This window comes from Dromiciops gliroides, chromosome 4 (assembly GCF_019393635.1).
Source record: "Dromiciops gliroides isolate mDroGli1 chromosome 4, mDroGli1.pri, whole genome shotgun sequence".
Classification (NCBI taxonomy): Eukaryota; Metazoa; Chordata; class Mammalia; order Microbiotheria; family Microbiotheriidae; genus Dromiciops; species Dromiciops gliroides.
The window spans coordinates 338,278,657-338,306,576 of NC_057864.1; the positions used below are offsets into that span (position 1 = coordinate 338,278,657).

At 43.7% G+C, this 27,920-nt stretch overlaps 1 protein-coding gene and 1 non-coding gene across 5 annotated transcripts in view; both read left to right on the plus strand.

Annotated features, from left to right (window-relative positions):
* Positions 1 to 690: 690 nt before the first annotated feature.
* Positions 691 to 798, plus strand: LOC122727001. The gene has a single exon (XR_006352985.1). It is a non-coding gene; the product is annotated as a U6 spliceosomal RNA (small nuclear RNA).
* Positions 799 to 5,322: 4,524 nt separating this feature from the next.
* Positions 5,323 to 27,920, plus strand: part of NR2E1 (nuclear receptor subfamily 2 group E member 1) — a 34,472-nt gene continuing 11,874 nt past the window's right edge. The window contains exons 1-9 of one of the 4 annotated variants that reach the window (XM_044004356.1): positions 5,323 to 5,627; positions 5,968 to 6,315; positions 12,440 to 12,585; positions 17,027 to 17,114; positions 19,210 to 19,445; positions 21,451 to 21,597; positions 24,339 to 24,435; positions 24,823 to 24,972; positions 25,314 to 25,530. In XM_044004356.1, the coding sequence (XP_043860291.1) occupies positions 6,291 to 6,315; positions 12,440 to 12,585; positions 17,027 to 17,114; positions 19,210 to 19,445; positions 21,451 to 21,597; positions 24,339 to 24,435; positions 24,823 to 24,972; positions 25,314 to 25,530 (1,106 nt within the window). In that variant the 5' untranslated portion in view covers positions 5,323 to 5,627; positions 5,968 to 6,290. Of the gene's footprint in view, positions 5,628 to 5,840; positions 6,316 to 12,439; positions 12,586 to 17,026; positions 17,115 to 19,209; positions 19,446 to 21,450; positions 21,598 to 24,338; positions 24,436 to 24,822; positions 24,973 to 25,313; positions 25,531 to 27,920 lie in introns of those variants that run through there. The other 3 variants (XM_044004357.1, XM_044004355.1, XM_044004359.1) reach the window with 3 other exon arrangements.

Consider the following 27,920-nt stretch of genomic DNA (forward strand, 5'->3'; position numbering starts at 1 on the left):
GAGAAAAGTCAGGGAATAGTGCTGCTGTTTCTAATTAAGCTAAATGGAAGGAGGGTTGTACATTCAATAGAAATGGGGAAGTCTAGGATGATGGACCCAGGAGTCTTTGTGAAAGCAATGCTTCCAACAAAATGCCCTTAGACATCATCCTAGGAAGCAACTCTTCTGGTGATGCAGCCTGGCAACTGCATCACCACATCTATTGAAGATCCATAAAGGAAAGTCCTTGTCACCAAAGTCTTTGACACTTTCAAATGGTTCAACCCCAGAAGCTGATATCATTTTGTTAATAAAAATTACATTAAAGAAGAAACATTAATATCAGCTTTGCTGCTTTACCATAAGGATCATGGGGCCTTTCCCTTTGACTTGTAGCTGAAATCTTCCTTATGTGTTGTCTCCCCCACAGAAGGAGTTCCTTGAGAGCAGGGAACTGTCTTCTGTTTCTATTCATATCCCCAGAATTTAGTTCAGTGCTTTGCACATCTTAGTGCTTAATAAAAAATTTATTGATTCATTAAATAAATGCTTGAATTGATTTTTTTTAAAAAGATGAGTATTTGTTTCAGAGAAAGCTTGAGGTCTTTAGAATATTTTGAAATCCCTTCAAGGCAACTTAGCCTGCCCTCCTATTGAATTCTGGATCCAGCTTAGTGTCTATCTGGAGTCCCTGTTGAAGAAAAATGTCCTGTGCTAGCTTGGGCAGCACATATACTAAAAATTGGAATGATATAGAAAAGATAAGCATAGCCCCTGTGCAAGGATGACTCAAATATTCTTGAAGATATATGTCCTTATGGATGAGCTCTTTGGTTTATCCAAATAAATGTATATCACAGTTTGAGAAAAGCCATTCTTCATCCACTCCTGTTTTCCTTTGTGGATAGTTAGAACTCTTTTGAGTGACCATGGTTTAAGTTCAGGAGGTTCTTCATCATTCAAGGGTTTGATACTCTTGGTTTGTACATTATCTGCAAATAGGAGTATCTGGTAGAATTCACCATCTAAAGGTGGTGAAGTCTAATAGCCTCATAGTACAAATAAAAGGATCTCTCCTGGACTATGTGCTGGTTGTGCTCCATGACAATGGTGAACAACTTTGGTGAGCATATATTTACCTGTTTTCTGTATCCATTGATATTAATAATCAAAGGGTCTCTAACACAGGTCAGGGACTGTCTTTTGCCTCTTTTTGTATCTTCAGTGCTTAGCACAGTGCTTGGCACATAGTAGGCATTTAATAAATGTTTGTCAATTGATTGATGCTCCTTACTGACTTAGTTGAATGGATATGACTTAGCCAGTGAGATGACCAAATGAACCTTGTAGCTACTTAACTGTTTTTCTGCCTGGGTCTTGCCTATTAATGGGATTAATATAAGTATGTGTTGGCACAGGAGTAGAGGTGAGCGGATACTGGCAAGTAGGTAAAATTAACTTTGTAAAAAATGCTTAGATCTCCTTGGCCCAGGTGAGCTGTACAGGAACCCAGCACTGTCCCTACTTGGGGTTGCCAGGATCTATTTTCTCTGAACCTGAAGGAGTGGAGGGGATAGAGATTTGCTCAAGACCAGAGTTGGGTATGGCCATGCCTTTTCCAACTTCCCTGGATTTCCCCTAGAGAGGGATTGATAGGACCCCTCTCTATCTAAATGGGGCACACCTGGATGTAGAGACTTGTTTCCTCTGTCTTCTGATACTACCACTTCCCAACTTTTTTTTTTAGTGTTCATACTATCTGTGCCTCCCCAGGTTCCTCAAAAAATGTTCACCATAGATCAATAGCTGTTCTCGCTGTGCCCTAAAGGCCAATCTCTTCAATTTGGAGGTGCACTTAAAGGAACAGGAAAAGGTTTAACCCTTACTTCCACCCCGACCTTTTATTACTCTACCTTACTGGGTTTTTTGTTGTTGTTACACCGCTTTCTCCCTTTCCCCGCCCTTCCTTCTTCCCCAACCAGGGCTAAAGTCTGGGGTTCCAAGCTTTAGCCGTCGAAACAACTGTAGGCTCCTGGTAATGCTCCAGAAGTTCCCTTGGCTTGAGCCCCTTGCCCGCCGTCATCCCCGCATTCCCCCTCCCAGTCCCTCCTATTCAAGGCGCTTTCCCTGCTATTGCCACCGTACCAATCACGCCAGAAAGTCATCACGATGATTTCAGAGAGGCATTGTGATTTATGCAAAGCACGCGGATAATTACAGCCGGGCGCTAAGAGGGAGAGGAATACAAGGACGCACCGGGCGGGGGCTGGGGGGGGGGGGAAGAGTATAAGAGGAGGGGGAGGGGAACAGAAACAGTAGACCGATGGACCGAGACAGAGAGGGAGAAAGGGACAGAGACGGAAAAAGACGGGGAGGAAAAGAGACCGACACAAACCGAGAGAAACCAATGGAGAGACAGACACAGACTGACATACAGACACACACAGAGAGAGAAAGAGCCACAAGGGACTAGACAGAGAGCTACGGGAACACCAGGGGCACTTGTGTTGCCTGGGGTGGTTTCTCCTGAGGAGTTTCCCGAGATGTCCCGGTTGATTGGGGTTAACTGGAGGGAGGCAGGGACGTCTATACTCCCTTCTGGGAGTAAGATAACTTGTGACCACCGCCCAAAATGTTCTTGAAAGGGAACCATTGAGGCCGGGCCAGGAAGAGTCTCCTACCCTGAGGAACAATGGTTCTCCCAGGGTGCAGTTGAATTCATTTCATTCAGAACCTCTAAGAAGAGCTAGAGCTACGCAGGCCGGGACTGGGGGTGGGGAGAGCCTTACCCCAGTGCTTCTTAGGGCTAGTTAGGTACCAAAAGAGTGAAAATTCTTCCTTCAGATTACCCGGAAGGGAAAAAAAGGTCTGACTTACCTATATATATATATATATTTTCTTTTCCGACCTTGAGAATCAGCTGCCTAAAGGTCCTAGGGCATGGTAGGGGCAAGGATGGTGTTGCTGACTGTGGGTGTGAGAAGGAACGACGAATGTTTAGTAAGTAAAGTTTTCTGCTGCAGCCTCTGTAGGGCTCGGTAGAATGCATGTCACAGATTTAGAACTGGGAAAGACCTCAGAGGTCATTTGGTCCAATCCCCTCGAATAAGAACCAGGGTTTTCGAACTAAACTCTGGCATGGAACTGGCATTCCTTAGCCCCAGATGCTCTAGCTTTCTTTTAAAGATTCAGTGTCAGAACTTTTGTGAATGGGGTTCATGACTACATTGGTATTTGGCTAGATTAGTCCCCCTTTCAACAAGTGCAGGCTGGATTCGGCATTTTAGTTACTGCTTCATCTTTAAATAAAGATACTGGAGGGCAGTCCCAAGTGAGCTGTCATTTCACCTGACTCGTCTTGTACCTACTAAAAACTCTGATACTAGTAGGCTGCACCAACATTTCCCTAGTCTGACCCCCAAAATAAAAATAATTATAGGATGCAATCTTGGGTTATAACCCACCCTACCTCTCTACAAGGGATCACAGAATCGTAGGTTTCTAACTGTAAAGAGCCTTAGAAGTGACTTGGTCAAACCCCGTCATTTTGATAAAGAAATATATGCACAGAGATGTTGTGAGTTGACCTAGGTCAAAAAGGTGGAATCTGGATTTGAACCCATGTCTTCTGACTATGTACAAATCCAAGTTGCTCTCCTTGCACACGTATAAATATCCCATCCCACCTCCAACCAGACACCGATTGTGGTCACTGCGGTTTCTTGTCTGTTAGTGCTGTGTTTTCTCAGTCTACTGTGTCCAGAAAGTTAGTGTCACATGTTGACTCAGGATGAGTAAGGGGCACGCACTGCGTCTGTTTCTCAAAGGAGTTGGGATGTTGTTCACCTACTAAGGCTTTTCCAAAACCAACCAACCAACACACACACACACACACACACACACACACACACACACACACTTTTTAAAGCCAGGAATTTGACCCAGAATCCTGAGGAATAAAATATGCCTTGACCTACGTGACAGATTTAGACAAAGCAAAAGAACCGCCCCTCTCCGCCCAGTTCCACACCCCTTGGATCCCGGGTTCGGGAGACCCGAGCCCAAAGTACAGTGGGGATTGGGAGGGGGTGGGGTGGGGGGGTCGGAAGCTTGATCTTCAGGGGCTCACACAGCCCCCTACTGGTTACGTTAAAGGGCTTCGCCAAGGGGGCCAACTAAGGGGTAGGGAGGGGGAAGGTGAGAGAAAGTAGAGGGAAACAGGAATCCGTGACCTTCTACCCAAGGCCTAGCCCACGCCCTGAGGAGAGGTTAACAAGGTCTTGTAGGACAAGTTCAATCTTCCCTCAGGGCTTAAAAGAGAATTAATCTTTTAATAAAGATGTGGGATTCAGCTAATGGTCCTCGGAGCCCTCGCTCCACTCCTCCCTTCTTCTCTTTTCCAGGTGAAAGGCGGGGTGAATAGCGGAGGAAACTGGTCTAAAGGAGGCAGCGACTTGGGGTGGGGACCCACAGCGTGTTCCAGCCGAGAAATGCCCCAATCCTGGATGGACAGAGGAGGTCGGAGGGCCGGGCTCAGACGCACACCTGTTCCCCCTTCCCCCGAAAAAAAAAAAGCGAAGGCTTTTTGGGTCCCTCTGGCCCGGATGGGCCTATCTTTGTTTTGGGAAAGAAGAAAGCGCCTAAGTGAGAGGAGTGGGGCAGGAAATCGGCACAAACACCACCAGCAGCAGCACCAGTCCCACCACCACCCCTGGCCCCAGACCTACTGCAAAAAAAGAGAAACCAGGCACCGACAGGCTCTTCCCCTTCCCTCTTCCACCCTCCATCTTCCTTGTGTGCCCTCATATCCTAGCCCAAGCCAGAATACAAGTCTGCAAGCCTCCAAAACTTCCCGCAGGTAGTTGCAAAATGAACAGTTACTCACCTCGGGTCAGATGCAAGTTTTACCCTCAACAGAAGGGACACAGGGCACAGAATGAGCCAAGCTCACATGGGCCACGTCCAGAGCGCGCGCTCTCACACACACGCACGCACTCTCACACATACAGGTCTCACTCGCAGCCCCGAAGGAGTGTAAAAAGAGCATTTTGAGGAAGTCCCAGTATCCCCTCCCCCTTGCCCATTCCCAAGAAAAAATAATCATAATTCACTTTTATTACTGTGGAAGCATAAAACAAACGCACACACGCATACAACCAAGTCACACTCCCATATAATGCACACACCCTGCAAATCCGCTCCCCGAGCGCTTGCATTTTCTATGGAAGCCGCTTGGAGGTTCATTAATATCATTAGCATTTAACCCCCTCCCCCTTCCTCGCCCCCTCCCAGCACACAGCTGACGTCAGACCCCGCCAGGAGTTGGGGGAAAAGCAGGGAAAAGCTAAGTGGGCAAGGGACGCCCTATTCCCCTCCCTACTGCTGCTGTCAGAGCTGCTCTGGAGGTATTATAGGGAATCCAGCCCGGAGCTCCAGACACAAAGTCACAGTGCAATGAACTTCTGGAAACCTTTGCTGGTTGGTGCCATTCCCTTGCTGGAAGCCGAGGCGCTGCTTCCTCGGAAGCCTTCTCCCCCAGCCAGAATCTATCTCTCAGGCTCGGAGCCTTTTTCTGGGCAGCGCCGAGCCCAACTGCTTCTGAAACTCGGACGTTGTGATTTCTCGTTGTTTGCTTAGAAGATCGAGCGGTCTGTATACATTTGCCCGTAGTCTACTTGTAGAAGGAGGGAGAGAGAGAGAGAGAGAGAGAGAGAGAGAGAGAGAGAGAGAGAGAGAGAGAGAGAGAGAGAGAGAGAGAGAGAGAGAGAGAGAGAGAGAGAGAGAGGAGGAGAGAGAGAGGAGAGAGAGAGAGAGAGAGAGAGAGAGAGAGAGAGAGAGAGAGAGAGAGGGGGAGAGAAGAGTAACAGAGACAGAGACAGAGAGACACAGAGAGAGAGAGGAAGGAGAAGAGAAGAGGAGGAGGAGGAGGAAGAAAGAGAAAGAATTCTCGAGAAAAAATAATCTTTGTATCTGTGACTGTCCTTTAAGCCTCCTCCCCCCTCCCTACTTCTTTCAGTCTGTCTGCCTGTCTATGTATCCATCCATGCATTTGTCCATACCAAGAAATATTCCTAGAAGCTGCATATTTGCAAGAGCCGGGAAGAAACTCGAGGATGCTTAAATTTCCACAGTGACACGAATTCTGACAGCCCAGGGGAAACACACTCACACACATTCACACACGCACAACAATCAAAATCCACCTGTCACAGCTACAGAGGCTCGCAGGCGGGAGGCACCCAAGAGAAGAGAGAGCTACAGGCCGAGATTTGATCAGAGCCAACAAGCCCCTTCACTCCAGGACTGTCAGCATGAGCAAGCCGGCGGGATCAACAAGTGGGTACAATCGCCGGCCAGGTTCTTAGCGGATTCCCCAATCCTAGAAGACTGGGGTTGGGAAGTGGGGGAGTGAGTGGGAGGCTAGGGTCGGAGAATCTTACTATCCTCCCAACTCTCCTTCTCTAGAAATGTACCTCTTCTTGGTGTTTTTGATGTGGTTCTTTGCAGAGGGATCCCGAGTCTTTTACAAAGAGAACTGTTTTCGTGCCTTTCGTGCTTATCATTTTGGTCACTCTGGGTTTTACAGCTTGTTTGCAAGACAGCCGAACGCGCATCAGATTTGTCCCTTCGAATTGGGTCCCCCCACACTGCAGACACCATTGTGGGGCGGAGGGGAGGGCAAGTAAGCGGGGGGGGGAGGGAGGCGGGGGGGGGGAGAATTAGGAGCTGGGGTGATGCCGAAACTCCTTGTTCTGCCTCTAACAACGAATTTGTGCAATTCCCCTCCGCTGAGCAGTCCAACAACAGACAGTTCCAAACTCTGGACACTGCGCGCCCGAGAATCTCTTAAGCAACTGCGGAAAGCGGATTTAAAATTCAATGCCTTGCACACCATTTCTAGTTCCTCCAAATAATCCTGCAAAGAGGGAAGCAGAAAGGACTGAAAAGTCACACTCTCCTTAATCCTAAATCCGTGTACCTCATAACTGGGGAATTTAAAGTATGGCAAAGAGGGGCTCAAATCTATAATCCCAAAAGGGACTTTTGGCGGAGGTAAAATGGGGCTGGGGCTAATTATCGTATGTGTCTGTTGCATACCCTTGCATATTGTAGAGGGTTTGTATGTGCCCATTTATTTCGTCCATCCCGATACTGAGTGAGGCATCTCCTTTGACAATGGGATTTTCCCCCATTCAAACTTCATTTGCTGTTAAATATTAAGCTTTACATCCCAACTGGGCTGATGTCCTGTAACTTCTCATGGAAACCGAGCTACACCATGTGTGTATGTGGTAATGGCTGTATACACATACCACACATAGACATCGCTTGTCGCACACCCGCTTTGGTTTGGTTTTTACTTCGGTCCTTGTTACTGTTTTCCTCCGTCCACCTTTGGTCTTATCCAAGGTTTGCTGGAGCTCAGGTAAAATGTGGCGGTTACAGCTCTGGTATCACCTCTTCCTCCTGGAGATTTTGTTGTTCTTGTTGATGTAGCTGTTTTCTTCTGTTTTCTTTAGTTTTGGGTCCTCTCCCCTTCCCACCCCCCACCCCCCTCTGTACGATATGTGTGTGGCGGGGGAGGCTTAAGTTGTAGGCCAAAGGCGAGCTGGAAAACTCCCTGGTGATTGGCAGAAAGTCCCATGTAGGTGGGAGTTTATTTCCCCCCAAAGAACTGGGTTGGGTTTTTGTTTTGTTGAGGGCAGAGGAGCACTCTGAGCATGTGGTGTTTGGGTTTTGTTTTTGTTTTTGTTTTGATAGAAGTAGACATGGAAAAAGAAAACTGTTTGGAGAGGAAGGAAAGAAGGAAGGAAGGAAGGAAGGAAGGAAGGAAGGAAGGAAGGAAGGAAGGAAGGAAGGAAGGAAGGAAGGAAGGAAGGAAGGAAGGAAGGAAGGAAGGAAGGAAGGAAGGAAGGGGAAAGGGAAGGAAAGGGAAGGGAAGGAAAGGGAAGGAAAGGGAAGGAAAGGAAAGGAAAGGAAAGGAAAGGAAAGGAAAGGAAAGGAAAGGAAAGGAAAGGAAAGGAAAGGGATTTATTTATGATGAAGCGAGGTCGGAGGTAATGTGAAAAATCCTTGTTCTGTCTCTTGCAATGCATAGCAATAGAAAATAAACCTTTCTGGGGTCCTCATTTCCAGACAATTGTACAAGTAAGGCAGAGTTGATTTTTTGGTAATGGTAGGTTGCTTCTGGAGATTTCTTCCCACGAAAGGAACAGAACGTAACGCTTCTTACCCGCCTTGTGGTCACTTTGGCCGAACCCAGAGCGTCTGAGGAAAGTGAAGCCAAAGGCGTTCAATTCCTGTCCCAGCCCCTGCCGGTGAGACGCAAGGTCACATCTTCCTTCTCTCCGGTCGTAAGAAGGGAACCAAAGCACCCTTTCACTCTGGCAGGACAAGACGTTTGGCTTCCTGCTTCGAGACCCGGTTTCTCTGCGTCGGAAGCTGCCAGGCTGAGCCAGTTAAAAAGGAAAATAAAAACAATGAAGGCTGGTTTTTCCTGAGACCCGCGCTAGGAGCGGTTGCATTCCGGGGTGGGGCGGGGGGGAGTGAAGAAAGGCACTGCAGGTTTTCGGGAGAAGGCACAAAGTGCACATCTCTAAAACTTTCTTAGAGCTTCTACCGTTTAGCTCTTCTGAGCTGGTTTGAGCGAGGACGCCTGAGGTCAGGTCCAGAAGCCCAGGAGTAATTCGTACAGAGGTCACAAACTCCCGCGGCTCTTTATCTGCTCCTGTACGTGTGCCCTATCTGCCCAGCCAAACAAAACCCGGAGTTCATCCTTCGTTCTCCGAGAGTGATTAGGGCCCATGTAGAGCCCCGATCTCTGCCTTTCTGATTTCTCTTTCTTTCCCTCGATTTCCCAACGGGTCCCTGGGTTCGGGGTACACTGAAGCTCCTCTCCGAAAAACATAGGCCGAGAAACAGTACGTCTCCGAGCGCAGCCAGAACCAAGCGGCGCCAGTTCTGGGGGCTAAGTTGGACTTGGGGTGCGGGCGGAGTAGAGCTAGAACGGTCACCTGGGGAGGGGGCGGGAAGAGGGGTTGGGGGGACACGCCCGGCCTGCAGACCTCGCCTCGCTTGGCTTCCCTCGGTTAGAGTGTAGAGCTGTGTCAAATGTGATCCCTGCCTGGGTGGTAACAAGACCCCAGCCAGTCACCCCTCCAGCCCAGACTAACTTCTTTCAACAGCCTCTGATGGTAATTACAGTAATCGAAGCTGCCATATATCTTTAAGCAATTATAACACACAAAAAGCCCGAGGGGACCCCCTGGCGAGGGATGTTAAGAACGGTTTCCCGGCCCCAATAAAATCCCACTTTCCTCACGTTGTACCTCGGCGGGCCAAATCAGAGGAGCTTTACAACAGGACCAGCCAGTTATCTCATGACCCCGTGGCACCGTAACGTGGCTTGGTAGGGTTGGGGGGGTTTTGTTGTTCTTGTTGAGGCTTTTTTTTTAGCAGATTTGCTCTGCCCAGGAATTTTTCTCATCCCTTCCTGTCCCCCAGGATCCTCGGCTTCCTCCTTCCCAACCCCCTCCGCTTAATGTAGTCTACTAGGGCTGTCTCTAATCAGTCAGAGGGCCCTGCAACTAAAGAGTCTGGATTGGAGAAGGCCCTGAAAATTTAAGGCAGACCCATGAGGACAGATTTGTTCCAGAATCAGGATCGAGGTGGGGGGGGGGGGGAGAGTCTATCTGTCTTGACTGAGCCACTCCCTCGCTCCCTCAGACCCAAAGGTTTCTCCACAATCGGTCGCTGGACAAGTTTGCTCCTATATGGATGGGGACTAGGTATCAGTTTCTCCTGAAAGCTCGGCTAAGGAAAAACAAAAGGGACAAACACAGCAGCAATTAAAACAAAAACAAAAACACCGAGATCAACCCGAAAAATTAGCAGCGTCATCCAACGTGAAGCAGAAGGGATTGCAACAAGTCTTCCAAACTTTGAAGGACAGCCGGAGCAGCTGGCTTGGAAACAAATCTGTTTCCTCCCATTTACTAAAGGCATCTAGAAACTGCAAAGAGAGGATAAGGAAAGGACGTCTTCACACATTCATTTCTAGTGACTACAGCTTCAATTCGGTACAAAAAGCAAATGCTCGGAACAATTCCGTAGTAGGAACCGAGTCGGACTCTTGGGGAGTACAAAGACAAAACTAAGATTGTCCCCCTCGAAAAACTCCCTTCCTCTACTGAGGGGTCACAAAGTGTAAACAAAGAAGTCAATACAGCACGTATAGCAAGTAAAAACAAAATGATTTCAAGGAGTGAGAGAAAGATCACAGATAGACACACAAGGAAATTAGAATTAGTCCAAAGGGAGGGAGATTGGCAGGCAGGCAGAGTCCTTCCCTTAGAGGCAATGTCAAGTTCTCTGATTTCTCCAAACTCATTGAGTGGCCTGGGAGCTCCTCCTGCAGAGAGGGCCTGATGCCCAGGACGCCCGAGCCAGGCAAACAACGAGTTTTCTTGGCTGTGATGACCCGCCACATGAAGAGAGGGGAGATGGCACTGTTGCCTGCACATTCTCACCGTCTTCCCTCCACCCACCCTGCAGTACCACTCCCACCCTCCAACTTCTCTTCGGCTTTGTATGAGCCTGTAGGCGCGGAAAATGTCTCAGTTGATGTGGAGATGGAGAGGAGACTGCGGTTGGAGTGGAGGGGGGTGGGGGGTGGAAGGGAGAGAATTGAGTGCTTTCCCTTTTTGGCATTGTGTGATATCCGAATTCCCATGCTACCCTTTTTGACGGGTCACTGGTGACTCTATAGGCAGGTGGTAAGAAGGGTTTGTAATTACGCAGTCCCAGGAACCATTCCTCGTCTCCCACCCTCCCCTCCTCCGCTCCTATTTTTGCCTCCCGACCTCCTACCTGCACCAGTTCCTCGGCCACCACTGCCCTTGCCCCCTTGGGTGGGAAAGCTGGCTGGCCCGGTCGTACCCAAAGTGGTTAGGATTGGAAGAAAAGTTTACGACTACACACACATGTATGCATACATGCATACACACATACGCACACGCACATACACACACCCCTCGCCTTTCTACTTCCCCTTCCCCCTCCGCTTTTCATTTCTCCCTCCCTCGCCCCAGTCCCCAACTTAATCCCAGTCCTCTAGCCATGTTGTATATAGCAGCTGTCCAGTTTCATTTAGGGAAGAAGCTGGCGGCTTGTACTGATTGGGAGCAGTCAAATGGGTTTCAATGAGAAAATCATTAAGTTAACACTTTATCTAATGTCCTCATTGTCTTCAAGAAGGAAGGCTTTCTGGGTCCCTTGATAGAAGTCCCCATGGTTCCATGGATAGGGAAGCTGGATTTTGTACCCCCACCCCCACCTCAGGACACCAGGGGCCTATTTTGCGCTTCAACCCCTCCCCAGCCCATTTCATGGGCGCGGAGGCTTGTAATAAGAAAGTAACTAGTGGAGACTGGAAAGGAAAAGCTGGGAAAGAAGTCGAATCGTGTGTGTGTAGAGTCAGTGCCAGAGGGGCCGAGTATGGCGTACAGGAGTGAAATGATTTTTCGATCATTTGCCAGTTTTTTCTTCTCCAAGCCTGGGGACAGAGAAAACCCAAGAGAGTGTTTCCAACTTTAAAGAAACGGTCAACTGAGGTTTGAAGAGAAAGGAAAGCTACTTCGGACAAGTTGGCATGGAACAGTTTGGGGTGGGGGGAGAGCCTTTTCAGACCCCCCCCCAGTCTGCTACTTAATATTATTAAACAAGCATTTATCAAACTACTGTGCTAAGCGCCGTGGGGAGGGGATATTATTTCTAAGATTCACCAAACAAAAAGTAAGGTGAAAGTTTTACAAGTATTTGGTTTTATTGTTTTTACTTGTACTACTAACTGTAACGATAATAACAATGCGTCCTCAAAGCTGGGGCCCCAGACTCCATCGCGGGTTCCCAGAGTGTTTCTTTTTCTTATCCGTTTTTAAATCTCAAGTTTGTCGCGTCTCTCCATCACTAACAGCTTCTCGGGCTCAATGGAAGTGTCCAAGCAGGCAGACCAAACTTTTCGTCCGAGCAGAAAAGCAAACGACAATTTTGCTGTTGCCGCTACTGCTGCTGCGGGCTGCTGCCGCTGAGCCTGGAACTGCAGGGCCTTTTTATTCCAAAACGGGCCTCGGATATTGTAGAGGATCCAAATAAATGTAGCGGTGCATGAATAATAGTCATTGTAGGAAACTGACACTTGCTCAAGGGAGGGTGGGGGGGAAAGGTTGGTTATAAAATAACTTCATTATTTGCGTTTACCACAGCTCCAGTGCTAATCCCTTCTCAGGTCAGATTGCTTAGCCTGCCTTCTCTCTCTCTCTCCCTCTCTCTCTCTCTCTCTCTCTCTCTCTCTCTCTCTCTCTCTCTCTCTCTCTCTCTCTCTCTCTCTCTCTTCTCTCTCTCTCTCTCTTTCTCTCTCTCTCTCTCCATTCTTTCGGTTTTCCATCCCTTCTCATTTCAGGTCGTATTTTAGATATCCCCTGTAAAGTGTGTGGGGACCGCAGCTCTGGAAAGCACTACGGAGTATATGCTTGTGATGGATGCTCGGGGTTTTTCAAACGGAGTATCAGGAGGAATAGGACGTATGTCTGCAAATCTGGAAACCAGGTACCAGTCGCTTCGCCCCCTCCTCCCCAGATTTCACACCGTCCTCGTCCTACTCAGAGTCTCTCTTGCAGTCTGCTAGAGAGTGCACTCACAGTTCTCGTATTTGGGATCTTTTCCGAACTTTTTTTTTTTAAACCTTCCATCTCCTCCTCCCGGTCTTCACAGGCGCAAAACCTCTGTCTGATGAATGTAAGAGGCAAAGTCGGGAAGGAGGGGCGTGGGAGGAGGACTAGATTTGTTTTCAATAGGAAAAGCTGGAACTCGAGTTTTTCGACAGTGTTTTCAACCTGGAGGGATGATTTTGACAAGTGGTAAGAAGCAGGCAAAGTGCTTGGAAAGTAGATTACAATTTCGAACCTACAACAGGCTTTTAGTTTCTTAAAATCAAACAAGAGGAAAGTGCTCAGATTTCCACTTCTCCCCATAACTTTGGGACCTATACCTACTGGGGAGCTCCTCTTCATTCTCAGTTGCATGCATCCACCCTTACACAAAATCTGGTGTAGAAGTGCCCTGCTGTCTTAGGGGAATTCCGGAGAGTTCTCCTGTCCCTCCAACCTATGGATTTAGCCCCAGAAAAGGAGAAACCTTTAGAGGGATCCTTCAGAATGGTTCCAATACGAAGGTAGGACCATTCAAGACTCAGGGAGTCAGATTTCATTTGTAAATATAGCTTTAGTAGAAGTGGAACACTTGCACAGAATATTAGGGCAGGGTGAATGATAAAGCAGGTGGAATCAAAGCAATGTCTTCTTACCCCCAGGCCCAGAGTAGGTTTTCCTCTTCCCATCTTGTGCATCATAATCTAGGCCAGTGTCACCTTGCACAGATCAAATTAGTAAAGAAATGGCTTAAGAAAGTCTTTTTGAGGCTTAGGGAAATTGTTGCTGGCATGTTCCTGCAGAATTCAGCAATCACCAATGGGACTAACTAAATTGGCATAGGAAGTGGGGGAGACCAACAAGAGCCCAAGCCAGGGCAGTATGAGAATTTCAGAAAAGCCTCCTGAAAGGAAAAGCAGATGCCTCTATCAATAGAAAAGAGATGGCCAGCTTTTTAATAGGCTTAGCTTTTCCTTTTCATACCAGCCTTATGGTCACAGAATCTCCCCTCTCATCAGCCATTGAATCATAAATGCTCATTTCAGTGAAGACAGAGCTCTAGCTAAATGCCTATGGTATTCATATGGCAAGAAACAACTCAAAGCCTTCGTCATAGTACTGAGGGAATAATCAAACTACAGAGGTAGCTGCTGCTTTACAAAATTATGGAAACCCACTTTATCTATATATGTGCATACACCCATAAAATGTATACATGTACACACAGAGACACAGACACTATATTGTTCATTATTACTAAATTATTCTCATTTCTACCTTAGGCTATATCCACCCTATGGACTAATTTGATATAATTATATTTTTTAAATCACATGAATACAACAAAACTGGAAGGAAATAATTTAGTATGATTGAATTTTTCATTTTGTTAGTGGTCATTTTGCTACCTTTTTGGTAAATCACAACTATGTACCTAGTGTGTACATGGGCAATTAGGTGGTTCAGTGGATAAAGTGCTGGGCCCGAAGCCAGGAATACCTGAGTTCAAATCTGACCTCAGCCACTTACTAGCTGTGTGACCCTGGGCAAGTCATTTAACCCTGTGTTTGCCTCAGTTTCCTCCTGTGTAAAATGAGCTGAAGAAGGAAATGGCAAACTATTCTAGTATCTGCCGAGAAACAAATAACCCAAATGGGTTCACAAAAACTTGGACAGGACTGAACAACAAAATTCTCCATACATATATGCTTCTTGGGATGGGGAGAGGATTATTTCAGTCACAAAATTGGAACAATGTTCTAGGATCATAATAGTTTGGGATATGGAAGGGACCTTTAAAGTTAGCTAGCCCAACAACCCTGCACATAGAACAGCTGAGGAAACTTAGCCCTAATTGAGATTAATTGACTTGTCCAAGGTTACATGTAGTAAGTGGCTAACCCTGATCTTTTGACTCCAGATCAACTTTACCATTTTATTTTATTTATTGAAATTCAGCATGTCATGTGCAACAAACAGAATTGTGGATTCAAAATATGGAGAATGCTCTTCAAAACACTGGAAAAGTAGTCAACTCAAAACATATTGATGACACTAGCATTTGTAAATGAGCAACAATGGGCCTTGGCTTGCCTGCTCTTTCCCCACTTTGCAGGCAGAATACATAAATTGATCTGAGTCAGATACCTTTTGTTCTGGCTTTTCATAGTGACATACATTTAATCTGATTAGAAGATGTGCATAAGCACTAATGAAGGCTTTAGTTGAGGTTAACTATCTGGGAGAAGAGTGAGATGGCACTCTTAATTCAGTGTTAACATACTTTTAAAAACAATTTAGAGGTCTCTTTTAAAAGAATTGCTTTTTAAAAAGAAATGAAAAGAATTGTTTTCCCATTTTTATTCATCAGGGAATATACGATGTAGAATTACCCCAGGGATCTCTCTCCCCCCCCCCAAAAAAAGTCATCTTTCATTTTACTCAATTTAGAACCAGGACTTCAATAATTAAACGTTACCACAAAACTTTTACTCCCCTTTTAAAGACTTCCAAGGGAGCTTCTCTTTCTCCAACTACACAATAAATGTGTGGATACTACACTGATCTAACTGTATATCCCATGATACTGCCCTTCCCCCCCCCCAAAGAGAATCTTCAGAAAGACAGATCTAAACATTTAAGTCCAAGTTTTCTTTATATGGATTTATCTGAACTTATGAAGCAAAATAAAAGTGCATCTTTATTCCATTTTTCCTACCACTCATATAAAAGTACTAATAAGTACAAAAAGAGAGGTATCTGCCCTTAGTGGATAAAGAACTGGTCATGGAATCAGAAAAATCAAGATTCAAGCCCTATCCCTGTCAAATACTAGCTATGTGACTTACTTAACCTCTGCTGCTAAGATTCTAAGTTACAGATGAGTTAACATCAGTAAAGGAAGTTTTCACACTTTGGGTTTCCTACACTAATAACATTATATGTCCAGATCAAAAAATAAAATAGACCACATCCTCAACATGTTTCTTTATATGCGTTTGTTAAAAATATGTACTTATACAAGTAAACATGCATATAGGAATACACGACTATCATGCATCTATTTAATGATCACAAAGTCTTGGTAGTGAACACTATTATTAAATAAATAAGAAATTTCCAAGTTTAATCTTCTCTCTTAAAGATCTAGTAGCCCAGAATATTATCTGAGTTAAACTATTCCTTTCTCACATTTATTTATAATATTCAAAGCTAAGAAGTTTGCATTAACTTTTAAAAGTTAGTGTTTGTAGCCTACTGATCTCAACACATGCTGTAATTTCCTTCCCTAAATTTTACTGTACTCTATAGTTATGGGTTTTGTTTGTGTCTTTCAATTCTTCCCTTTTCATCCCTCTTTTAGGCTTCCTTCTTCTCTGATTTCTTTAATGTTAAATTTGCCTCTCTCGTGTGCCACTTTTGTCCCCACATCAATATGTATTTTCATAATTCTAGATTGAATCAAATCTTCAGGAAGGCATTTAAAATGTTGGACCAAAGAATTGCCTTAGTAAAACAAGAAAGAACTGAACCCATAGGGAATCCTGACCAGGGAAGTAGAACCTGAAAGGAAAACCTGACTAGTGAAAGTGGAGTAAGGAGACAGACCACAGAGACAGAAGGAAAGAGAATGAGAAGCTGGAGAGAGAGAGAGAGAGAGAGCTTTAGCTCAGAGATCTGCCCCTACCAGGCTCAGAGATAGAAGTCTTCTCACTAAGGGGTAGGGGTGGCGGGGAGGAAGAGGAGAGAAAAGAAGCCTTCAAGGTAGGCTGCTGTCTTTGGTACTGAAAAGTCCACACCAACCTCTTTGGTTGGCAGGAGTTCTCTATTTGACAATTCCTCTCAAAATTTAGCACTCCCAATTTGGCTCAAACTCCAGAAGAATGATCAGCTCAATATTCTTATTTCTACTCTCACCTCTTCCTCTTTCTCTTCCATTTGACCATTTACCCTAGGATTCTGACTGAAGCAATCAATACTCACACCACCAACTGACTTTCTCAAGCTGACTGAAGCAAACTTAGGTCAGGAGCCCAAGTATTTAGAGCCTCTCCAAAACACCCAAAAGGAGTCAGCCTAAGTTAGAAAGCCAAACCTGGACTTTAGCCTTCAGGATATAAGACCTCTCCCTTCTGTGGGACTCAGAGGCAAAAGCAACAAATTTAAGGGTGAAAAACAAACAAATGGAACAGCACTCTCTCCTTCTGCTCTTCTCCACTCTCCTCTTCTTGTGTTGACTTGTTTATTTTCCTTGAATCTGCCCTGATTTGTCCTCCCTCCATGAACAAAAAGCATTCCTCTACTTGCCTGTAGACCCTGATCCTCCCTTTCCATTTCAGGGAGGCTGCCCAGTGGATAAGACTCACAGAAACCAATGCAGGGCTTGTCGCTTGAAGAAGTGTTTGGAAGTCAACATGAACAAAGATGGTAATCAGCACATTCCTTTATTCTTCTAATGTTGATTGAGTAGTAAGTAAATTATATGTACAGAAAATACATTGCATTCATATGCATGTAAATCATCTTCCCCAAACACTTCTACCAGATGCCTGGGAAGTTGTCCCAGTGTTTCAGCCAAAATCTCTCCCTTCGACCCTGATCAGTGCCAGTCCACTTAGAGTTCCCCCTACAAGGGGGAACCACTCTGGTAAGAGGCACCATGGGCACTGAAATCATAAGACCTGCCTCTGCCTGCTTGTTTGTTTTGTGACCCTGGAAAGGTCATCTAAGCTCTCCCAACCTCAATTTCTTTGTCTGTAAAATGTAGGATTTAACCTAGAGTTGGAAGGGATCCTAGAAATCTCTTCCAGCTCTATCATTCTGTGAACGATGGGACCTGACTCCCACTCTCACTAAAAGAGTCCAGGATCACTACCACCATTCCAGAAAGAAATGGGGAGGGAAGAGACTACTTCTAAAATGCTGGTGTGGCATTTCCTGTTATCGCTATGGGAAGAAAGGCCAAGTGATCCCGAAGATATTTCCAGCCTCATATCCTAATCCCTCCTTCTCGCCTCTTTCTGGAGTGACTTCTCTTTGCCTCCCTTTTGTGACCAGCCTTTAAGCCTATTAGACATCCCTGGGACCTTGATGTCCCATAACTTCTTCATCCTGAGTGAACCTGGAGGAGAGGATGGAATTCGTGAAACAAGTTTTCTGAAGATGAGAATTCGTTAAAAAAGAAGAAAACCCTCTTTAGCAAATCTACAAAGGGGCTTCTTCCAAGGCTGCTACTCAGAGATCCCTCAAGGGACATTTTTGGAGGAAAGAAGAATGTCTCTGGGAGGCAGGGAAGCATCTCCTATGGGTCACCCTCTCTACGTGCCTCCGAGGGGCACCATGCCCTATTTGAGAAGGGATCAGGGACTGGGGCTCTGCAGGGGTCTGGGAGAGGACATATACTACGGTTCCGAGCAGTTTGGGAAATGCCCGGCGGGAGGCCTCTGCTGCCCAGGCTGAGGTATCAGTGTTGGGGACCAGAATCAAGTTTGGGGAGGATTTGGCTTTCGGGACCAGGGCCAAAGACTACAGCCCCGCAGTGTGTAGCTGCCAGCTCAGGAAGCTCTCTCTCTGCAGCGGAAAAAACAGGAGCGAAAAACCTGTTGAACTTCTGTATTGACAAGTTGTCAAGCTCCACGGGCGGGAGATTGCCCCTGAATTAATTTGTTTGTTTAAACTGTTTGCGGTAATTGTCAGATCTCTCTCCTGCTGCTTGCCTGCCTGCCTCCCTTCCCGCACACTCCTCCGAGGCTAGCTCTCTTTCCCATCACATTTTCCTCAATCCACTCCCCAGGCCTCTGGCACCTTTTCCTCTCGAAGCATTGAAGGCAGAAAGTCATTTCCTCCCTGGGAGTTTCCCCTTGGTGCTCCCTCAGAACCGGCTCGGGTGCAGCTGCTGCCGGTGGGAACCGGGGCTACTCTTTGAACTGGACCTGGGGGCGAGAAGGCCTAAAATCGTTGCCTGGTCAAAGGCAAAGCACTCATTTGAATTCTGCAGTGGGTCCTCCTCTCTCTCTCTCTGTCCCTCTCTCAGATCAGACTGTGGGCAGTTGACAAAAATACCCATGTCCAGCCTGGCCTGCACAGGTGTCTCCAATTTCCAAAAGATAGACCCCAAATAAATACTGAAGGCATCCTCTCCCTCACCCCGCCCAGGACCGATTCTGGGGCTCGGAACCCACGGTGGATTTTTTCCAGAGGACTCAAGGGGGAAACGAGAAACAGCGAGATTATTTGGGTCTCTAGTGCGCACCCCGAGTAAATTCTTGGAAAAGGTTTGAGACTTATGGAATTTAGTACTGGAAGGCACTTTAGATACAACCTTTTTCAACTCCCTGCGGCCCCGAGCCTTGAAACCATTTGCCCAAAGCCATGCAGCTTGTTAATGAAGGAGACAGGATTCAAAACCGCATCTTTAGATTCCAAACCCAGAGTGAGGCTGATGGGCCGAGGCTCGAGTCCTTGGGTTAGCAGACTTGTTAGAATCAAATTCAGCCTTGTCACTGTCTGTCTATTCCTGCAGCTGTGCAACACGAGCGAGGGCCCAGGACGTCTACTATCCGCAAGCAGGTGGCTCTGTATTTCCGAGGCCACAAGGAAGAGAATGGTGCAGCCCCTCACTTCCCTTCAGCAGCCCTGCCTGCCCCGGCTTTCTTCACTGCAGTCACGCAATTGGAGCAACATAACCTGGAGCTGGCGGCTGTGTCTGGCACTCCAGAGAGACAAACATTGGTGGGGCTGGCCCAGCCCACGCCCAAGGTCAGTGACCCCACTCCAACCCAGGAAAAATGGGAGGAATCTGAGGGCTAAGTGTCAAAGGTTTACTGTCTTTGGGCTGTTGGTGACAAGGAAATTGAGGAAGAAAAATAAAGTTGTGCTTTTTCTTTTCTCCTTGCATTTAGAAATGAAAAATACTCTCTTAAATCGGAGTATTCATCTTAGGACTTCTCTCCCCTTGATTGGGGGTGAGGGGGAGGAGGGAAAGCGGGAACCGGCTCTCTTTGTCGTTAATAATAACCCATCACTGTTAAAACTTGGGTTTCCTTGTAGACCAGTTGAACAGCAGTGTGCCTTAAGGCAAAAATAACTTCTAAATTGGAGCTTAATGGTCATTAATGCGGGACTTCAAAATTCAATCAGATTTAATTGAAGAAGTAACCATTGTGTGTGAAAGGCACTGTCCACGGTGCTAGTACAAAAAAGACATAAATCCAAACAATCCCTGCCTCCAAGGAGTTTACAATCTACTGGGATTAGATCGGTTATTAACTTTTTATCCCCTAAATCTAACATTAGGTCTAGAAGCTGAGAGGGAGTTGCTCATTAGCCAGTGTGAAAATGTTAAGTTCTATCTTACCATTAAAGAGGGAAAACCCATAAGTGCAAACCCATTTGGATTGCTTTGGCTCCTTCCCTGACACCTCTCAGTCACTTCTGAACAGCTTGGCTTTATTTTAGTGCCGGTCCTCTAGCACCTAGCTTCTTAAACTGTGGGTCCCATATGGAGTCAAGTAACTGAATGTGGGGGTCACAAAAAATTTGGCAACAGTATAAGGTTATGTATACCTATTTTATATACCTATATACCCTGGGTAGTGAAAAAAGGGATTGGGAGTAGAAAAAGTTTAAGAAGCCCTGCTCTAGCATAAAAAGGGGTTTAACATTTAACACCAATTTAGAATGCTGCCATCTAGGGACTGCATTTATAACCCCTGAGGGTTTGTGATCACCCAGGAGAGCCTAAGATTTCTCTGAAAGGAGAGCCAACAACAGCATGGAGTCCTACAGTGTCAGAGTTCACACACACACAGCCTCAGAAAAGCAAAACACCTGTGCACCCGTACATGCACACATGCATACACAATATTTAATGTTTTTTTTCCTTACCCCTTGATGTGTATAATAAGCATGGGAAAGTGCTGCTATGAATATGTTGTCAGTTATGAATGAGAATGCTCTATGAATGATTAAAATGTCTAATTGAAATATTTCCATAATATACTAATCCTTTCTAAAAATATTCATATGCATATTTGTGTTTTGGATGCCTATTAATTTATACTTTTTCATGTCTATTTTTATTTACACAAATACAAGCTGCTCTTGTCTAAATTGGGAGCCAGGCCTGCCACTTGGCTCAGCCCTGTGTAAATTTGCTGGTGAGGATAGAGAAAGACTGAGAGACTCATAGATTATTCACTCTGGAAGAGACTTTAGCAATCATATAGGCCAGCATTCTCATTTTTCAAATGAGAAAACTTAACTCCCAGAGAATGGAGATGATTCATTCAGCGTCCACTTCTCCAAAGTAAATACAGCCATCCAAACAGGAGCTTAGAAATGAGGCCTTTCTCAAAGGGATTCAAAAAGTTGGTACAGGTTGTGGTTTCTCACAGATGATTCCAAGTGATAGTTCTCAAACTATGTGCAAGTATTTTAATTATACAAAAATTTAAGTGTTTCCTTTTTCCTTAGTGTATCCTTTTCCTAGGAATTCTTGGTTCTTATTAAAAATAACAAAAAGTTCATGTATAACATGTTGAATTGCTTGCCTTCTCAAAAGGGGGAAGTGGGAAGGGGAAAAGAATTTGGAGCACAAAGTTTTATAAATGGATGTTGACAATTGTTTTTACATGTAATTGAGGGAAAATAAAATGCTAAAGAAAGAAAAACAAAACAACAAAAGATTGTTTTCTTTTAAAAATGCTGTACTTTTCTCACTCTGGCTCCCTTAATCCAGGCTTCTTTTCTTTCCCCTTTTTAGTATCCCCATGAGGTTAATGGAGCCCCCATGTATCTCTACGAGGTGGCCACTGAATCTGTATGTGAATCAGCAGCCAGACTCCTTTTCATGAGCATTAAATGGGCCAAGAGTGTTCCAGCCTTCTCCACTCTGTCCTTGCAAGATCAGGTAAGCCTGAGTGTGCTTTGAGATCCTTGGGCAATAATGATAATAGGACAGAGAACACAAGAAAGAATAAGAATTACTAATCCCAGTATCCCAAAACTGGAAAGAGTCTAGGGATATCATCTGTATCAGCTCTTTGTTATCAGTCAGGTGAATGTTTCAGCCTGAGATCCTTAGCTAGTTAAATTATCACTAATAACAAAGTGTTTTGTGATGTCCAAAAACATAACCATGAAGTCAATTCAAAAAACATTTGTTGGGGGGCAGCTAGATGGCGCAGTGGTTAAAGCACCGGCCCTGGATTCAGGAGTGCCTGGGTTCGGGTCCGGCCTCAGACACTTGACACTTACTAGCTGTGTGACCCTGGGCAAGTCACTTAACCCCCTATTGCCTGCAAAAAAAAAAAAAAGAAGAAAAAAAAAACATTTGTTAAGCATTTAGTATGTGCAAAGTGAGACACAGCATGACATAGTGGGTGAAGGACTGGCCTTGGAGTCAAGAAGGTTCAAATCCTGACTGAAATATACTAGCTTGACCATGAGTGATTCACTTTACTTCTTAAGTTCCCAGCAACTCTCAAAAACTTTAAGTTACAGATGAATTATTGAGCTGTATCCATGGATACATCCATGCTAGAAATTCCATACAACAGTGAAATTATAAATCCAGACTCAAAAGAAAAATATACATGGCCTTTTGCCAGGTCCTGATGATACACAAACACATAGAGGAAATTATTAAGATAAAATTTGTTTGGGAAACAGTAAATTGGAAGAAAGAAAAGCTTCCTTTGTCCTTTCCCCTCATATTTCCACCAGTTAGAATGTTCCTTTACTTCAGGAAAGTAGAGTGAAGCTTATTAAGAAATAAAAGTGTAAAAAAAATGCTTTTTTCTTGCAGGTGGAATTTTAAAATATCATCATCGTGTATATTTTTAAATTATTGAAATCTTTGTGGAAAATTAGGAAAGGGATAAATAAGATGTGTGATGGGTAAATAATGAGAAATTTCCATTTCTTACCTGAAGAATCGGTCTCATTACATTATGGTCACCCTTTTGCATTCTCTGAAGATAATACTTTGAGTCACTAAACTATGTGGAAATACACAGCAAATAGAAATGCAGAGTGTATTACAAACTTCCATAGAAACAAAAGTTAATTTAATTCTTAAAGGTGTTTTTTTTTACAAATCCCTAAAAATAAATATTTCTCAAAATCCTTTGGTCACAAAAAGACTTTCAAAAGACTAAGCAATATTGTACCTAAAATTGCATCATGCTCAGGAAGAAAATAATTTTTATTCATCTTATTTAAAATTACTCCTTCTATAATTATTTCGACTGTAAGTGAACGACTACAAAGAAAATGCAGTCTGGATTGCTTTCTGAAAAATTGGCTATGGTAAATGCATTCAGAGGGACTAGTACCAGAGTCTACCAAAAAGTATTAAATGGTTATACAAGCAAAAGATAGGAATCTTTTTTTAAAAGAATAATAATTTAAAGATTTGAATTCTGTTTTAGTTATAAAGTTTAAGTTATACTAGCTCTCCAAAATATAAAATGCATTTCCTTACTGAGACACACGCTTACACTTTCAAAGCATTTACTTTTTCTGCATAAGGTCTATTTGCATCACTCATCAAGAATAGCCAAAATTTTTCAATCCATTTTCTTGTACCTGATCTAATAAATTTGACAAAGCATTGATTTTAAAGATTAAAACTAGTTGTGAGTTATTAAAACTATTTCTGATAAATATTTAATGAACCAGCTATCGAGACCAAAAAAAAAAGGTCTTTCCACTTAAAATGAGCTACTTTTGCTCATTTTGGAGACAGAAACCGTTTTAAAAATGTTCATTGGTTATCTTTACTTATTTACCTAATGTTATATCCATTTTCAAAGTCCCCATCTTTGTGTCATTTTTAATCTCATCTTTGTGTCATTTTAAATCTCTTTCAAATCATTGTCTAGAAGCTGTTGGAAGCCAAACATAAACTGGTTCTCTTTTCAGCCTTCAGAAGAAAACCCCACAATAACAAGTCAGAGTGTGAAAGGGGACTGAAGATGATCATTTGGAGACAACCAAATTTTGGGTTCAAGTTGTCAAAATCACATCTAAAAATTAATTCGGTCTGTCCCTTTATGCCTATGTGAGAAATCAGGCAACCCACAAGGAGTTAAATGTGGAAACCCTGATTAAGTTAATTGTATCACTATTTTTCTTTTCCTAATGCTTGTCTTTGATAAGTACTGCGGCTATTATCCCTCACATACATACTGTTCCTTGATCTTCTAGTTCTCCAGTTCTTCTTTGGGAATAACAACAGCCAGACAGAGATTCAGTAGGCCAGTCAGTAATCCTTGAGAATTTCAGCGTTTATATTCCGGAGGGGTCACTTTAGATGGCATTCCAGTATGCTACAGTTTGGCATTTCATAGAGCCCTAATTTCAGGAACAAATCCTAGGTTTGGCTGGAATAAAAAAGACAACAAGAAAGGAAAAGCAGACCTTTTCCTGGGAGAAGCAAACTTTGGGAAAATAAGCTCTGAAGTACATATTACTTTATCTATAGGCACCTTGTGAAAAAGATAAAAGGAAAGCTAAAATATTCAGGAGAAATTACCAAGACAGGCATTTAAAACAGTTTTTTTTAAATAATGGAAATTTACATATTGAGATTGTTTATAAATTTATAAATTATACACTATATTCTATTATACATCTATTGTATGACAGCTGATGCTTTTGGAAGATGCTTGGAGAGAACTGTTTGTTCTAGGAATAGCACAATGGGCCATTCCAGTTGATGCTAACACTCTACTGGCTGTATCTGGTAAGAACTGCACAATTTAATGACTTTGTTGTAGAAATTACCATAAAAATACATTACTGAAAAAAGAACAACATGTAAAGAATAACAAATTCCTGCTGAACAATAGAGTATACCTGTCATTTATAAATCTATATTTAAATGCAAATAATGTTGTTTTGTTGTATTCATGACTGCTTGCATTGTTATTTAAATGCAAATTACTGTGTTTGTTATCATCCCAGAGAAGATTTTATATTAACTTCCATACAATATAGTCAGTCTACATGGAATCAGAGATCTCAGAGTGACAATTGAATAGATATTTATATGCAGAATTTTGTCAAAAATCAATATGAAATCATGAAAATGCCCTAATATTAGGACATTTATTTCACATTCCCATTCTAGGCATGAATGGTGAAAATACAGATTCCCAGAAGCTGAGTAAGATCATCTCTGAAATCCAGGCTTTGCAGGAGGTAGTGGCCAGATTCAGACAACTTCGGCTGGACGCAACTGAATTTGCCTGTCTCAAATGCATTGTCACTTTCAAAGCTGGTAAGCAGATGTGAACCCCTTCTTCTTCTTCCTCTTCTTCTTCCTCTTCTTCTTCCTCTTCTTCTTCCTCTTCTTCTTCTTCTTCTTCTTCTTCTTCTTCCTCTTTTTCTTCTTCCTCTTCTTCTTCCTCTTCTTCCTCTTCTTCTTCCTCTTCTTCCTCTTCTTCTTCTTCTTCTTCTTCTTCTTCTTTCTCTATATTACCCCTTCCCCTATCTTTACAGCTCCCCTCCCCCTCCCTGCCCCCTCCAAGCCTGTCCTCCTTCATGATAACAGCCACTTCAGAGTCAGAACAAGCCTCATAAAATGGAGCTGATCTTTCGGACCCTTTGACTCCATTTTAGAGAGCCACGGTCTTCTTTCATGCTGGACCAGCTTTGCATTTCATCGCTGCTTTATACCGTTGCACCCACCTGGAGGTCAACTGACCGACTGGTTCCTGATCTCTTTTCTAGTACCTACACACAGTGGTTCTGAACTGAGAAGTTTCCGGAATGCCGCGGCCATTGCAGCACTTCAAGATGAAGCCCAGCTAACACTTAACAGTTATATCCACACCAGGTGAATAATTAAGAATACCAATAATTTAATAATTAAGAATATCAATAATAGCCATGGCAATCTCCCCATTTTACATGGGGTATCCTTTACAAAGTGTTTTCCTGAACATCATCTCATTTGCTTTGAGCGTGTACCTAAAGAGAATCATAGGTTTGGGTTTTTTTGGTTTTTTTGCAAGGCAGTGGGGGTTAAGTGACTTGCCCAGGGTCACACAGCTAGTAAGTGTCAAGTGTCTGAGGCCAGATTTGAACTCAGGTCCTCCTGAATCCAGGGCTGGTGCTTTATCCACTGTGCCACCTAGCTGCCCCGAGAATCATAGGTTTTAAATTTGAAAGGAACTTTAGATATCATTTAATCAATCAATAAATCAGTCAAAAAGCATCATAAGCACCTACTAGTGCCAGACCCTGTGATGATCTGGTGATGGGAATAGAAAGACAAAAATAAAATAGTGCCTGCCCCTAAGGAGCTTACATTCTAATAAAGGAGACAATATGTATGGTTATAAATAGATGCAAAATATTTACAAATTATTTTGGGGGGGGATGCATTGTCTACTGGACAAATTTCTCAACTAGTCCATGTTCTTCAATTTAGACTCAGAGGAAGTAAAGTAACTGACTTAAGGCCATGCATATAGTAAAATGGCAGAGTTTTGAACCAAGATCTAAGTCCAACATTCTTCCCGATGACTTGTGTGAAGGAGAGTATGTGTATGTGTGTGTCTCCCCAGAAAAGCCAGTTCAACCAATTAAGATAATTAACCAATGAACCCAATCGGTTCAGTTAAAAGAGCACTAATAATAGGCCAATTAGGCAAAATTGTCAAACTGATATTTGTGCTTAGACCCAGCCAAAATAAGAAAAGTAAAAAATGATGACCAAAGTCTTGTGGTTGTGCACAGTTGGAAAATCCTAAAGAGATTAAAGTGTCTTTATGGGTATGGCAGCTGGATGCCCATGTAAAAGATGGGGTATCACACTGGTGACATATTCATCTGGGGCTTCTTTAACCAGATATAACTGTCACCTGACTGGTAAGGTCTCTGTGATTGGCTCCATCTCTGATTGTGAAGGCAGCCAGAATGGTTTTTCTTGATTGGCAGCCATGAATAGACACCAAGGGCTTCACACCATTGCTGGAGATGAGAATCACATTCCAGGGAAAACTTATTAGAAAAGAGTGGATTCTTTTTAACTGAACCTGTAATTTCATCAGTATAGAGAAGCCTTGGATTAGAGCTCCCTCAACCAATGCAGATCAACAACTGTACTACAGATTAAGAGTCCTACAGGGTTGTCTGGGGGCAATGAGAGTTTGAGATTCCCCCAGGGTCACACAGATAGTCCTTATCAGATGCAGGACTTAAACCCAGATATTCTTAACTCCTGGGCCAGCCCTTTATTTCCTGTGTCACATTGCCTCTCCTGTTGATTACACTGGAGGTTGAATCATTCCTTCTGTGTGCTTAGTGAGGTAGAATCCATCTCTGTTTCTGTTACTGGCCCTGAAGAAATGCTTTTTTATTGATTGATTGATTGATTTTTTGGCGTATAGAAAGTCTACAATATGGGACTTATTCTAGTTTCCAGGAATGAGCTTTACAATGACATTTCTTCTACACTTGCAAAAAAAAAATAATAGAAGGCAGTGCTTTCTCTCTTATGACTATGGATTATTATTATTAGCCACCAGCATTGTTTCAGGACATCCCACCCTGCTGGAGTGGGAAATATTATATCCCTCTAAAACAGGGATTCTTTTTTTTTATTTTTATTTTTTTAGTGAGGCAATTGGGGTTAAGTGACTTGCCCAGGGTCACACAGCTAGTATGTGTTAAGTGTCTGAGGCCAGATTTGAATTCAGGTACTCCTGACTCCAAGGCTGGTGCTCTATCCACTGTGCCACCTAGCTGCGCCTAAAACAGGAATTCTTAACCTGGAGTCTGTGAATTTTTTTTTTGTGGACCAATGGGGGTTAAGTGACTTTCCCAAGGTCACAAAGCTAGTAAGTGTCAAGAATCTGAGGCCAGATTTGAACTCAGGTCTTCCTGAATCCAGAGTTTGTGCTTTATCCACTGTACCACCTAGCTGACCCCGTGTTTGTGAACTTTTAAAAAATTTTGATGTGTATTTCAATATAATTGGTTTCCCTTATACTCTTATGAATTTTATTCAATGCACTTAACAACATTATTCTGACAAGTTCATAAATGTCACCAGACTACCAAAGGGGTCCATGACATAAAAAAGTTGAGGGTTCATTTATTGATCAATAAACATTTATTAAATGCCTACTATGTACCAGGCACTGTGCTAATCTCTGGGGATACAAATAGAAGGAAAAGACAGTCCCTCCTCTCAAGGAGTTTATAATCTAATGAGATAAT